This window comes from Oncorhynchus nerka, linkage group LG18, assembly GCF_034236695.1.
Source record: "Oncorhynchus nerka isolate Pitt River linkage group LG18, Oner_Uvic_2.0, whole genome shotgun sequence".
In the NCBI taxonomy this organism is placed as follows: domain Eukaryota; kingdom Metazoa; phylum Chordata; class Actinopteri; order Salmoniformes; family Salmonidae; genus Oncorhynchus; species Oncorhynchus nerka.
This window is the reverse complement of record NC_088413.1, coordinates 28,865,106-28,878,358: the sequence shown is the minus strand read 5'-3', so window position 1 is coordinate 28,878,358 and position 13,253 is coordinate 28,865,106. Positions and strand designations below refer to the sequence as shown.

At 45.2% G+C, this 13,253-nt stretch overlaps 1 protein-coding gene across 1 annotated transcript in view; it reads left to right on the top strand.

Annotated features, from left to right (window-relative positions):
• The window catches only part of LOC115122622 (glycine receptor subunit alpha-3-like), a 111,603-nt gene that overhangs the window by 73,465 nt on the left and 24,885 nt on the right, over positions 1–13,253 (top strand). Inside the window, exons 2-3 of the mRNA XM_065003332.1 lie at positions 1,735–1,865; positions 4,188–4,255. Of these exons, the coding sequence (XP_064859404.1) occupies positions 1,735–1,865; positions 4,188–4,255 (199 nt within the window). The remainder of the gene's footprint in view (positions 1–1,734; positions 1,866–4,187; positions 4,256–13,253) is intronic.

Sequence of the window (13,253 nt, the reverse complement as noted above, 5' to 3'; positions counted from 1 at the left end):
AGGCAGCCCAATTCTGATCTTTTTGGTACTAATTGGTATTTTGACCAATCACGTCAGATCTTTGTCAGAGCTGATTAGATTGGTCAAAAGACCAATTAGTGGGACAAAAAAAGATCCGAATCAGGTTGCCTGTGTAGACACAGCCTTTAGTGCAAGGCAGGAACTAACTAAACCTGTACGTCCTGGGGGTCTCCCAAGAACCAGGTTTAAAGCACAACTGATTTCAACCACTCTCCAGGGGAAAATAACTGCTTGCCTTGTCCTAGGTGTAAGGGCTTAAAGAGAGCACCGGTAGCACCGTCTAACATGTAATCCACTGGGGGAGCGAGAGGCAACTACATGCTGTGTCTGCTTAAAGCAAAGGGGATGGAGTCACAGCAGGATACATGCACTGGTACCGCTGGTCGCTACCGAACCAACACGTCAAAATAGGGGATGAAATAAGAAACGGAGGCTCTCTGTATTTGCGGCTCACATTATTGAATCATTCCTACACGGGCCCAGCTCACTTACGAGAAGACTTTATATTCTTCTACTACCTGTTCTTTTCCTTCGGAGAGAGAAGGAGCGAGAAGATCCCAGGCTTTGATGTTTTAATTAGTCGCTGGGCTATCGGGGCTATACCACAATGACTCGCAGTTTCGCACTCCCTCGCTCTCTCCCTCCAGCAGGATTTGACTTTTCCTGCCAACGTGGGTTGACAGCTGTGAATAAAATACTTGATGGGGGATCTTTGTGCTGGCATTGGGAGGTGGGAGGAAGAGAATCTTGGAGTTGAATCACTGTTTGCGTTTTGGCGATTGTCCTCTCGCTGTCAACAGTTTTTTGTTGTTGTTGCAAAGCTATCTTGTATTTTTATTTTACATTGAGTATGTTTTCAAATCCCCATGCCAAAACTTTGTCTAAAAAGACTAGATGAGGGTTGTGTATGCCATTTGCTCTGGCCTATAGCACAACGTACTTGAGCATATTTGATGAGTTACCCAGGCATTCTCTCAGGGATTGGGGTTTAGTCATAGAGGGAACAACATTAGACAACGGGTCCCAATCCAATGCATGGTAAATAAGCGTGTCCTCCCCTGAGCTTCTCTCTGGATAATGAATAAGGACTTTTAGTGGATGGGGTGTCTAGGATGCCGTATCAAATGTCATTTTAACCTTTTCGTTTTTTGCCTTTAGGAAATTCATATCGACAGCTATTACTATTTATGTTCAAATATTTAGCATGGAGCGTTATTGGTGCCACGAAAGACCCCTGTTTACATTCAGCTGTTGTGTCTAAATGAACAGATTGAGGTTTGCTACAATGATACCGCAACATATGGAGACTTTTATTTTGTATTGATACAGTGAAAGTCCTGCGAGAGGAACTATAATTAACACACACATTCAATATTAGATGGTTCCTATATCTGTCTGGTCAGCCACTCTGTCTTTCTCTCTCTCTCCATCTGTCCCTCACTATCTCTTTCTCTTTCTTTCTGCTGTCTCTCTCTCTCTCTCCCTCCCTCCATCTCTCTACCCCTCTCCTTCTCTCTCTTCTCTCTACATTTCTTCGGCCTCAGCTACTTTGGCCACAAAAGAGAAGTCCTGAATATGCATTATGATGTCAGAGGACATTAGTGTTCGTGTGTACATTAATGGCCTGGGTTACCTCTGCTGCACATTTCACTGAAGTCTGTATTTTCTCTGTGTCTCTTCTCCCTCTCTCTCTCTCTCTCTCTATCCTTTTAGTCTGGTGGCGTCTAAAGAGCCAGAGAGTCCTCGGGGGAGAGCAGTGCATCCTCCGTCACCCTCCGACTTCTTGGACAAACTCATGGGGAGAACCTCTGGCTACGATGCCAGGATTAGACCCAACTTTAAAGGTACAGTATGGGCCTACAGTTTGTTTCTGGCCAAAGGTAGGACTGGCAGTTACAGGTTCAATTCAGGCCAAACATTAAATGTAACTTTCCTCTTTACCCAATGAGCAAGTCGGTTCATCCTCGGTTCATCGACTGATGTGACATATTTACATTCCCATATCACCCCCAAAATCCTTTCGTTATGTACCGTCTTACAAGTAACATCCAACATCACAACGTCAGGTGGCCGTTAGCTTCTGACTGAGGCCACAGTGAACAGCTCCTAAAATGGAGTCAGAACAGACGGTGTTTACTCTCCCGTTTAGCCAAGAGGTCCCATCGGTTCTAGTGTTTACCATACTGCTGGCCAGGCCCAGGGACCGATTGCCTCCAGCCCTGGCCTTGTCCCTCATGGCAGAGGCCTGGCATTGGAATGGGAGTTAGCAGAATGGTCTGTCTGGAAGTAAAAGACACGTTCGGTTTCTGTTTGTCACTTTTTATCTTGGCAAACACAGGGATACGAGTCAGATTGGAGTTGCCGTGACTACCCAAAAAGAAGTAGGAGTAGAAGGCCGTCCACGAAAAGCTTGCCATCACGCTCTGTTCTGAGCTGTCCTGATTGACATCATGTAGGCCATGTTCAATACAATGAGTAAATAAATTGTTCATGATTGGATTTTGTGATAAGGCCATGGTCTAGAGAAGGGTTTGTTAGCTAATCAAAGTGGGATTCAGCTGACAAATAGGACCATCCACAGGGTATGTGATTTATCAGCTGTGGTTGTCACATGTGGCCACATCCATCCACACATTTGAGCAGGAAGGGGAAATGGGATGGAGTGGTCAGTGGAGCGTTCAGTTGGACCGGTAGAGAGAAACACACACACACACACACATACACACACACACACACACACACACACACACACACACACACACACACACACAGCAAAGTGAAAAACCCACACTCTCCCTTATCTCTCCTTTTGTCATCATTGTCGATGACAGAGTCACAGAACGCAGAAAGCCACGGGAATACGGATCGCCCGGCTCTGCTTGACAACTAGACTCCTAGGAAAAAACATACCTGTCATGTATGATTTGACATGCACTAACCACTTACTGACATCACTGTACATGCTGCTCCAAGTGTATTGCTGTTTCTATTGTAGTGTAGAAAGCATGGCCACAGTTTCTATGCTGGTCACGTACAGTCATGCAACAGTGAAAGGACTTTGTCCTTAAGACATGCCAATCATCTTGAATTGAAAAATGTGCAATTATGAAATGAAAATGACTGCTAATGTCGTAAAAGCACATTATGTTGTCAGATGTCAATGATACAGATGTAGGATCTTAATCTGAGCCAGTTTGCTACAGCAGGGAAATAATCCTGCAGCAACAGGAAATGTGAATTATTGTGTGGATTGTAATTCATGGACACTTTTGTAGGGGTTTATACATTTTTCTTAAGGGAAAATCAAGTCTGACATTTTGGCAACACTTTACTTGACACCCAGCGTCATAACATGTTGTCACATGGTCATAACCATATCATAATATGTCATAACAGCCGACATAACTTGTCATAACACTGTCATGACACATACTGCATTTTATGTCTGGTTGGGCCACCTACATAAGAGTGTCAAAATCTACAACACAAGGCAAAACATTCCATTACACCATAATTTGTTATATAACATTTCCTGAAATGTAATATTGAGTTATCATTGTAATTGCGCACAAATTGATGTCGGACATGCACCTACAAGACACCCTCTTTTTGACTGATGACTTTCTTAGTCCGAGGAAAGTGACACAGGAGAAAGTTATTTAAAATATGATGGGGGGGGGACCTGACTGTAAAGAATGAATTACAACAATAACAAAGGACTTAAGAAACAAACTTTCAAATGAAAGGAAACGTCTTGGCAGGGACGAAACACATTTGAAGAACTACAAGTTTCACATTTCCTGCATTGTGGGAAAGTTTTCCTGCAACAGCTGATCAAATTAAGATCCCACATCTGTAGGGTGGCATGTATTTTGTTTTGAGGGGGAAAAAAATTATCATTTATCAAGAATGGGAAGTAGATTAAGATATATGAATGACTCCAGGGCTACAAGGCTGTGCAGGATCTATTCTATTACATCATGTATAAGGCCATCGTGGCATGGATTGATGGAACCACAGTTTTAAATATTCATGGAGGGGTTTAAGTGAAGAGCCATGTTTCTCAAATACATTGAATAATCCCTGTATATGTGCTTCTATGCCTACCTGTCTTAAACTACTTTGAAGTTATATCATATTTCCTAATGCTATTTTCCTCTGTCTAGGTCCTCCTGTGAACGTATCATGCAACATATTCATCAACAGCTTTGGCTCCATAGCTGAGACTACAATGGTACGTATATATTCATATATTCATATAAATACATTTACTGCCTCCATTCCAGTCAATGGCAAACACATATATTTGAAAGTCAAGGAAATCCAAAGGGTAGCATTGCCAAACAATGACAAACAACGTGACAGGGTGTATAACATGGGGTAGTGTGTATGTAACATGGGGTAGTGTGTGTATGTAACATGGGGTAGTGTGTGTGTATGTAACATGGGGTAGTGTGTGTGTAACATGGGGTAGTGTGTGTGTGTAACATGGGGTAGTGTGTGTGTGTAACATGGGGTAGTGTGTATGTAACATGGGGTAGTGTATGTGTGTAACATGGGGTAGTGTGTGTGTGTAACATGAGGTAGTGTGTGTGTGTAACATGGGGTAGTGTGTGTATGTAACATGGGGTAGTGTGTGTATGTAACATGGGGTAGTGTGTGTGTAACATGGGGTAGTGTGTGTATGTAACATGGGGTAGTGTGTGTGTAACATGGGGTAGTGTGTGTGTGTAACATGGGGTAGTGTGTGTGTAACATGGGGTAGTGTGTGTATGTAACATGGGGTAGTGTATGTGTGTAACATGGGGTAGTGTGTGTGTAACATGGGGTCGTGTGTGTATGTAACATGGGGTAGTGTATGTGTGTAACATGGGGTAGTGTGTGTGTGTAACATGGGGTAGTGTGTGTGTGTAACATGGGGTAGTGTGTGTATGTAACATGGGGTAGTGTGTGTGTAACATGTGGTAGTGTGTGTATGTAACATGGGGTAGTGTGTGTGTAACATGGGGTAGTGTGTGTGTGTGTAACATGGGGTAGTGTGTGTATGTAACATGGGGTAGTGTGTGTATGTAACATGGGGTAGTGTGTGTGTAACATGGGGTAGTGTGTGTGTGTAACATGGGGTAGTGTGTGTGTATGTAACATGGGGTAGTGTGTGTGTGTAACATGGGGTAGTGTGTGTGTAACATGGGGTAGTGTGTGTATGTAACATGGGGTAGTGTATGTGTGTAACATGGGGTAGTGTGTGTGTAACATGGGGTAGTGTGTGTGTGTAACATGGGGTAGTGTGTGTATGTAACATGGGGTAGTGTGTGTGTAACATGGGGTAGTGTGTGTATGTAACATGGGGTAGTGTGTGTGTAACATGGGGTAGTGTGTGTGTGTAACATGGGGTAGTGTGTGTATGTAACATGGGGTAGTGTGTGTATGTAACATGGGGTAGTGTGTGTGTGTAACATGGGGTAGTGTGTGTGTGTAACATGGGGTAGTGTGTGTGTATGTAACATGGGGTAGTGTGTGTGTGTAACATGGGGTAGTGTGTGTATGTAACATGGGGTAGTGTGTATGTAACATGGGGTCGTGTGTGTGTGTAACATGGGGTAGTGTGTGTGTAACATGGGGTAGTGTGTGTGTGTAACATGGGGTAGTGTGTGTGTAACATGGGGTAGTGTGTGTGTGTAACATGGGGTAGTGTGTGTATGTAACATGGGGTAGTGTCTGTATGTAACATGGGGTAGTGTATGTGTGTAACATGGGGTAGTGTGTGTGTGTGTAACATGGGGTAGTGTGTGTGTGTAACATGGGGTAGTGTGTGTGTGTAACATGGGGTAGTGTGTGTGTATGTAACATGGGGTAGTGTGTGTATGTAACATGGGGTAGTGTGTGTATGTAACATGGGGTAGTGTGTATGTAACATGGGGTCGTGTGTGTGTGTAACATGGGGTAGTGTGTGTGTAACATGGGGTAGTGTGTGTGTGTAACATGGGGTAGTGTGTGTGTAACATGGGGTAGTGTGTGTGTGTAACATGGGGTAGTGTGTGTATGTAACATGGGGTAGTGTCTGTATGTAACATGGGGTAGTGTATGTGTGTAACATGGGGTAGTGTGTGTGTGTGTAACATGGGGTAGTGTGTGTTTAGCACGCCAGCGTGTTACCAGCCCAGGCCCAGGATTAGGGCCTGCATGTGTCTCCCAGGGTAGTGTCAGTGAGCAGGCTACAGGACGGAGTACACACACTCTCACTTTGTCACACACACACACACACACACACACTCACTAACTCACACACACACGCATCCGGGCACACGCACACACACCGATAATGTGGACGAGGAAGCATCATAACGCAGCGTGTTTCCCGGGCCAAGCATCTCTCAGACCTCTTCTCCACTCTCTCCTGGGGAGAATCTCTTACGTAAGAATCAATTTCCCTTCCTCTCCCTCTAAGGGATGAATTAAACAAGCACCATTAAGCTATTAGTGAGGGTACTTTACTGAAACAATAAACATCCCCCTGAATAAGATATCATTTTATAAGAGGGTGTTTACTATTTGAATGAGATCCTGAACGTGCCTGATGGAAAGGTTGTTCCTTAAAGAGGAAGGTTTTATTTTAACCTGTGTCTGTGACGTGGATCAGAGATGAAGTTGATGGGTTTGGATGGGGAATGGAGTTAAAGGACTAGACAACGGATCCCCTGGAGCAAGGCTTTGAATGACTACTGAAAGGCACAGACACAATGGCATAGGCATGCATGCACACACTCTCACCTACACATCACACGCATGCGCGCAAACACACACACCACACACCGCGGTAGTGAAGAGGGGACATCTGCGTCAGTCCGCCAACTCACTCACACACTCACTCACACACAAACACACACACACACACACACACACACACACACACACACACACACACACACACACACACACACACACACACACACACACACAGCCCTGTCGCCTGCCTCCCCGTCCCGGTCTGAATAAGTCATTGGCTTAGGGAGCTGGCACACAGGCTTTCAAGTCATTACCAGTGATGAGACAAGCAGGACACACACACCACTGCGAGACTTCCTGCTCTATAGATACCCAACCAGCAGGCACCTCACAAATCATTCAGCAATTACAGAACTACCTTAGGAACCACAGGCCCAGTGGTGGTTGTAGAAGTAGAGATCTCTCTCTATCTTTCCCTCTAGATGAAATAATCAATACACCCAAATGGAATGTGGTCAGTGAAGCTGGACGTAAAGATGATTTAAAAGAAGCTGGACGTAAAGATGATTTAAAAGAAGCTGGACGTAAAGATGATTTAAAAGAAGCTGGACGTAAAGATGATTTAAAAGAAGCTGGATTGATTTAAAAGAAGCTGGACGTAAGGATGATTTAAAAGAAGCTGGACGTAAAGATGATTTAAAAGAAGCTGGACGTAAAGATGATTTAAAAGAAGCTGGACGTAAAGATGATTTAAAAGAAGCTGGACGTAAGGATGATTTAAAAGAAGCTGGACATAAAGTTGATTTAAAAGAAGCTGGACGTAAAGATGATTTAAAAGACAAATTGGCTTGAAGTGGTTATTGGTTTCTTATGATGTTTTTACTACGACCCATAAAGGATTAGAATTGGCTCACTGGCTTTGACTCTGTTTTGCAAGTCTATAATGAGAAGTGACATGCATATGAGTGATTTAGTTTTTATAATGTGGGGTTTGTATGAGTACCCCTTCGTGGGATGTACAAAGGTGCCAAATGATGATGAAGTCATCTGAAGCTAAGTGAGAAAACAGAAGTGAACACAAATCCTTCCATTTCTTAGCATTAGGCATCATTTGGGATTGATGGAGTGATGTGATAAGTCTGATGGTGAAAGAGGACGATGTGGAGGCCTCCAGTATATTTGAAGAGGGATGGCGTGGAACTGCAAGAGATGGAAAGAGTGAGAAAATGGAGGGATTTCACAGTCCAGTGTGGCTGGAGGGGGGAAGAGGGGATGTGCAGTGAAGGGCAGAGGGTCCGTGCTGGAGAGAAGGGGGGGATAGAGAGAGCAAAAGACAGGAGAGGAGGATCATTCTCCTCCGTATGTCACCGCTGGTTTAGAGAGCCTCAGGGGCAACAGCAGCCCTACTCCCACCATCACCATCTGTCCTCCTCCACACACACAGGGAGATGATGTAACATTTTCCAGGGGGGGGGGGGAGAGAAATATACAGAGGCACATTACTGAAGAGCACTAAGGCCTGACCCGCAAGGCGTTGCTCATGGCCCATCACAGGGAAAAGGTTTCATTCAGAGACAGACCGAGAGTGGGTGGGTTAAGTCTGTTTGAGCTACAGGGAGAGAGTGGATTGGAGAATTCTGTTAGAGACTTACAAGGGAGACATACAAAGATTTGATGTATTCCTTTCTGGGTCTGATTTGATTAGATTCAATTTGAAAAGGACTCTGACCCTGTGTGGCTCTGATTCCTTCGCAGCAAGCAGCAGACCAGACGACATGCCTTTTTGACTGTGACATGACTTCTGATAGCGCAGTGCTGCTTTGACATGGGGATTGAACTGCTGTCAGTGATGGATGGAAACATTGTGTCATAGAGTACAAAGGAGGAGGCTACACACTGCCACTTCTTGTTTACTATGGCGTGTGTGTGTGTGTGTATGTGTGTGTGTGTGTGTGTGCGTGTGTGTGCGTGTGCGTGTGCGTGTCCATCCTCTCCCCTCTCATCTCAACCAACAAGGGTTGGTTTGACAGATCAGATCTGAGAATAAACCTCAGTGGTCAATCCTATAGTACCAAGCTATAGTGACCCCATTAAAGATGGTGGCTGTGTTCATGTTGGACCACTGCATCAATCTAGGTAACATAATTTTTAAAATCCCCATCAAAAGCCGTCAGTTCAAGCTAGAGAAATCCGTTTTTAGCGTGGACTGGGTCTCAATCCTCCGCATCCTCTTATGTCGGCCTTCTGCATCTGGAAGGTGCCCGCGTGACAGCGGTGTTGGTCAGACCATGAGGCATCTCGAATCTCGGTCTTCTCACGAAAACATCTGTAGCATCCAAACCGTTTGGGCTACAAACCAATATGAACGCTCTATGGAAAGATGATATTTGGGACTCGTCTGCAGGTAAGCTGGTACCGGTTTTGAAAAATGAATGGAAGTCTGTTTTGTGGCAACAACAAAAAAGGGGTTCAAATGTGTCCATGTGGCTCTGGAGGAGACGAGCCCTCTTGCCGCGCCTCTCCGGCGCCTTTCCTGTTGGGAGGCTAATGGAGCCCAGCTTAGGGTAATGAGTCAATCAAGTGTGTGATTGGCTGGACAGTCAGCCCCAACAGCTGAAAGGCTCAGTTTAAGATGGCCTTTGTTATTTGTAAGCATTTCTGTTGGTCAATTCTGGAATAAAATCTAAGTTTACTCTGCCTCACTGAGCCTCTCCCCAAAAAACATCAATATTTCCTGAGCTGTCTTATCTTCTAGATATACTGTAGGACAGACACTCCGAAACCTTATTCCTTATTATGTCTTTTTTGACTTTCTGTTTTGCCGTTTCTGAATGTGTTACTCAATGTGTTTCTATGGACTATTAGTAGTCAAGGACAAAGTAGAGCCCCCTCCAAACCTTTTAGAGGTTATTAAGAACATTCACCATGCAGCAACCACGTGGACACAACACACACTGAGTGTACAAACATCAAGAACACCTACTGTTTCCATCACGTAGACTGACCAGGTGAATCCAGGTAAAAGCTATGATCCCTTATTGATGTCACTTGTTAAATCCACCAATCAGTGTAGATGAAGGGGAGGAGACAGGTTAAAGAAGGATTTTCTTTTGCCCTGAGACATGGATTGTGTATGTGTGCCGTTCAGAGGGTGGATGGGCAAGACAAAAGATTTAAGTGCCTTTGAACAGGGTATGGTAGTAGGTGCCAGGCGCACCGGTTTTGAGTGTGTCGAGAACTGCAACGCTGCTGGGTTTTTCACACTCAACAGTTTACATGTGTGCGAGGAATGAGCCACCACCCAAAAGACATCCAGCCAACTCGACACAACTGTGGGAAGCATTGGAGTCAACATGGGCCAGCATCCCTGTGGAACGCTTTCGATACCTTGTAGAGTCAATGCCCCGATGTATTGAGGCTGTTCTGAGGGCAAAAGGGAGCGAAACTCAATTATAGGAAGACATTCCTAATATTTTGTACACTCAGTATATATGATATCATGCTACATAAGTTGAGGTTTGCATCATCAATTGAGTTCTGGAATCGACCATTTCTAGCAACATGTGCCCTAGCTTACAACCATGAAAGTATGGTTGGCTTGTTTGTTATGATAGGGCACACGTTTTCCCTGACCTTGTGACCTGACCTGGAAAAACTCTTGGCCCTAGTTAGAATTGATTTGCTCTTTGACTTCTTTCCTTAAGTTAAGTGTTGTTAGTTCAGGTCAGCAGTTCAATCTGTGAGTGCTGTGCCTTCCAGTCAGTCATCAAGGTCAGTGATGCAGTGACATAGGAGGCTTCCCAGGAGAGAGTTCCACTGTGTCTGGTGGTTCCACTGTGTCTGGTGGTTCCACTGTGTCCGGTGCATCTTCCTGCTTATACCACAGATTACCCGTGCTCCACTAAACCCGTATGTGCTGCTGTGCCCACAGCCATGAGCCGTGGTCCTCACTGGGACACATACCTGGGAAGGCGCTCAGAACGATAGCAGTGGTATGTAGGGAGTTGTAGGGGTTGAGGGGGTATTGGGTACCATGTTGAGATCTAAGTGTGTGTGTCCTCTGAGATCCGCCTGTCCTGTGCGTAACATTTAGGGCTGTGGATTATGTGAGCAACATTCTTGACAGGAGGATGACTAATCATCTAGAGTGGTTGACTGTTTTTTCCTTCTAGTTTTGCCCTTGTTTATTAAAGCGGCGACAGTGGTATGGTACATGGTCACATGGTAGACTAGAGTGACATGGTCACATGGTAGACTAGAGTCACGTGGTAGACTAGAGTCATAGAGTCACGTGGTAGACTAGATTCACAGAGTCACGTGGTAGACTAGAGTCACAGAGTCACGTGGTAGACTAGAGTCACAGAGTCATATGGTAGACTAGAGTCACAGAGTCACATGGTAGACTAGAGTCACAGAGTCATATGGTAGACTAGAGTCACAGAATCATGTGGTAGACTAGAGTCACAGAGTCACGTGGTAGACTAGAGTCACAGAGTCACGTGGTAGACTAGTCGCAGAGTCATGTGGTAGACTAGAGTCACGTGGTAGACTAGAGTCACAGTCACGTGGTAGACTAGAGTCACAGAGTCACAGAGTCACGTGGTAGACTAGAGTCACAGAGTCACAGAGTCACGTGGTAGACTAGAGTCATGTGGTATGCTAGAGTCATGGTCCCATGGTAAACTAGAGTCACGTGGTAGACTAGAGTCATAGAGTCACGTGGTAGACTAGATTCACAGAGTCACGTGGTAGACAAGAGTGACATGGTCACATGGTAAACTAGAGTCACGTGGTTGACTAGAGTAACAGAGTCAGATGGTAGACTAGAGTCGCGAAGTAGACTAGAGTCACAGAGTCATATGGTAGACTAGAGTCGCGTGGTAGACTAGAGTCACGTGGTACACTAGAGTCACAGTCACGTGGTAGACTAGACTCACGTGGTTGACTAGTCACAGTCACGTGGTAGACTAGAGTCACCGAGTCACGTGGTAGACTAGAGTCACAGAGTCATGTGGTAGACTAGAGTCACGTGGTACACTAGAGTCACGTGGTAGACTAGAGTCACGTGGTAGACTAAAGTCACAGAGTCACGTGGTCGACTAGAGTCACGTGGTAGACTAGAGTCACGTGGTAGACTAGAGTCACGTGGTAGACTAAAGTCACGTGGTAGACTAAAGTCACAGAGTCACGTGGTCGACTAGAGTCACGTGGTAGACTAGAGTCACGGAGTCATATGGTAGACTAGAGTCGCGTGGTAGACTAGAGTCACGTGGTACACTAGAGTCACAGTCACGTGGTACACTAGAGTCACAGAGTCACGTGGTAGACTAGAGTCACAGAGTCACGTGGTAGACTAGAGTCACGTGGTACACTAGAGTCATGTGGTAGACTAGAGTCACGTGGTAGACTAAAGTCACAGAGTCACGTGGTCGACTAGAGTCACGTGGTAGACTAGAGTCACGTGGTAGACTAAAGTCACGTGGTAGACTAAAGTCACAGAGTCACGTGGTCGACTAGAGTCACGTGGTAGACTAGTCACGTGGTCGACTAGAGTCACGTGGCAGACTAGAGTCATGTGGTAGACTAGAGTCACGTGGTAGACTAGAGTCACGTGGTAGAATAGAGTCACGTGGTAGACTAGAGTCACGTGGTAGACTAGAGTCACGTGGTAGAATAGAGTCACGTGGTAGACTAGAGTCACGTGGTAGACTAGAGTCACGTGGTAGACTAAAGTCACGTGGTAGACTAGAGTCACAGAGTCACGTGGTCGACTAGAGTCACGTGGTAGACTAGTCACGTGGTAGACTAAAGTCACGTGGTAGACTAAAGTCACAGAGTCACGTGGTCGACTAGAGTCACGTGGTAGACTAGTCACGTGGTCGACTAGAGTCACGTGGCAGACTAGAGTCACGTGGTAGAATAAAGTCACGTGGTAGACTAGAGTCACGTGGTAGAATAGAGTCACGTGGTAGAATAGAGTCACGTGGTAGACTAGAGTCACGTGGTAGACTAGAGTCACGTGGTAGACTAGAGTCACGTGGTAGAATAGAGTCACGTGGTAGACTAGAGTCACGTGGTAGACTAGAGTCACGTGGTAGAATAGAGTCACGTGGTAGAATAGAGTCACGTGGTAGACTAGAGTCACGTGGTAGACTAGAGTCACGTGGTAGACTAGAGTCACGTGGTAGACTAGAGTTACATGGGATTTCTGGAAGAACATTTTAAACAAAAGTGGAGACTGTGTCAGTGTCATGTCAGACAAGTATACAACAGGACCTCAAGGTGCCCATATAGACTACAGTATGTTTACCATAGGGCCTCAAGGGGCCTGTATAGACTACAGTATGTTTACCATAGGACCTCAAGGTGCCCATATAGACTACAGTATATTTACCATAGGACCTCAAGGTGCGTGTATAGACTACAGGATGTTTACCATAGGACCTCAAGGTGCCCATATAGACTACAGTATATTTACCATAGGACCTCAAGGTGCGTGTATAGAC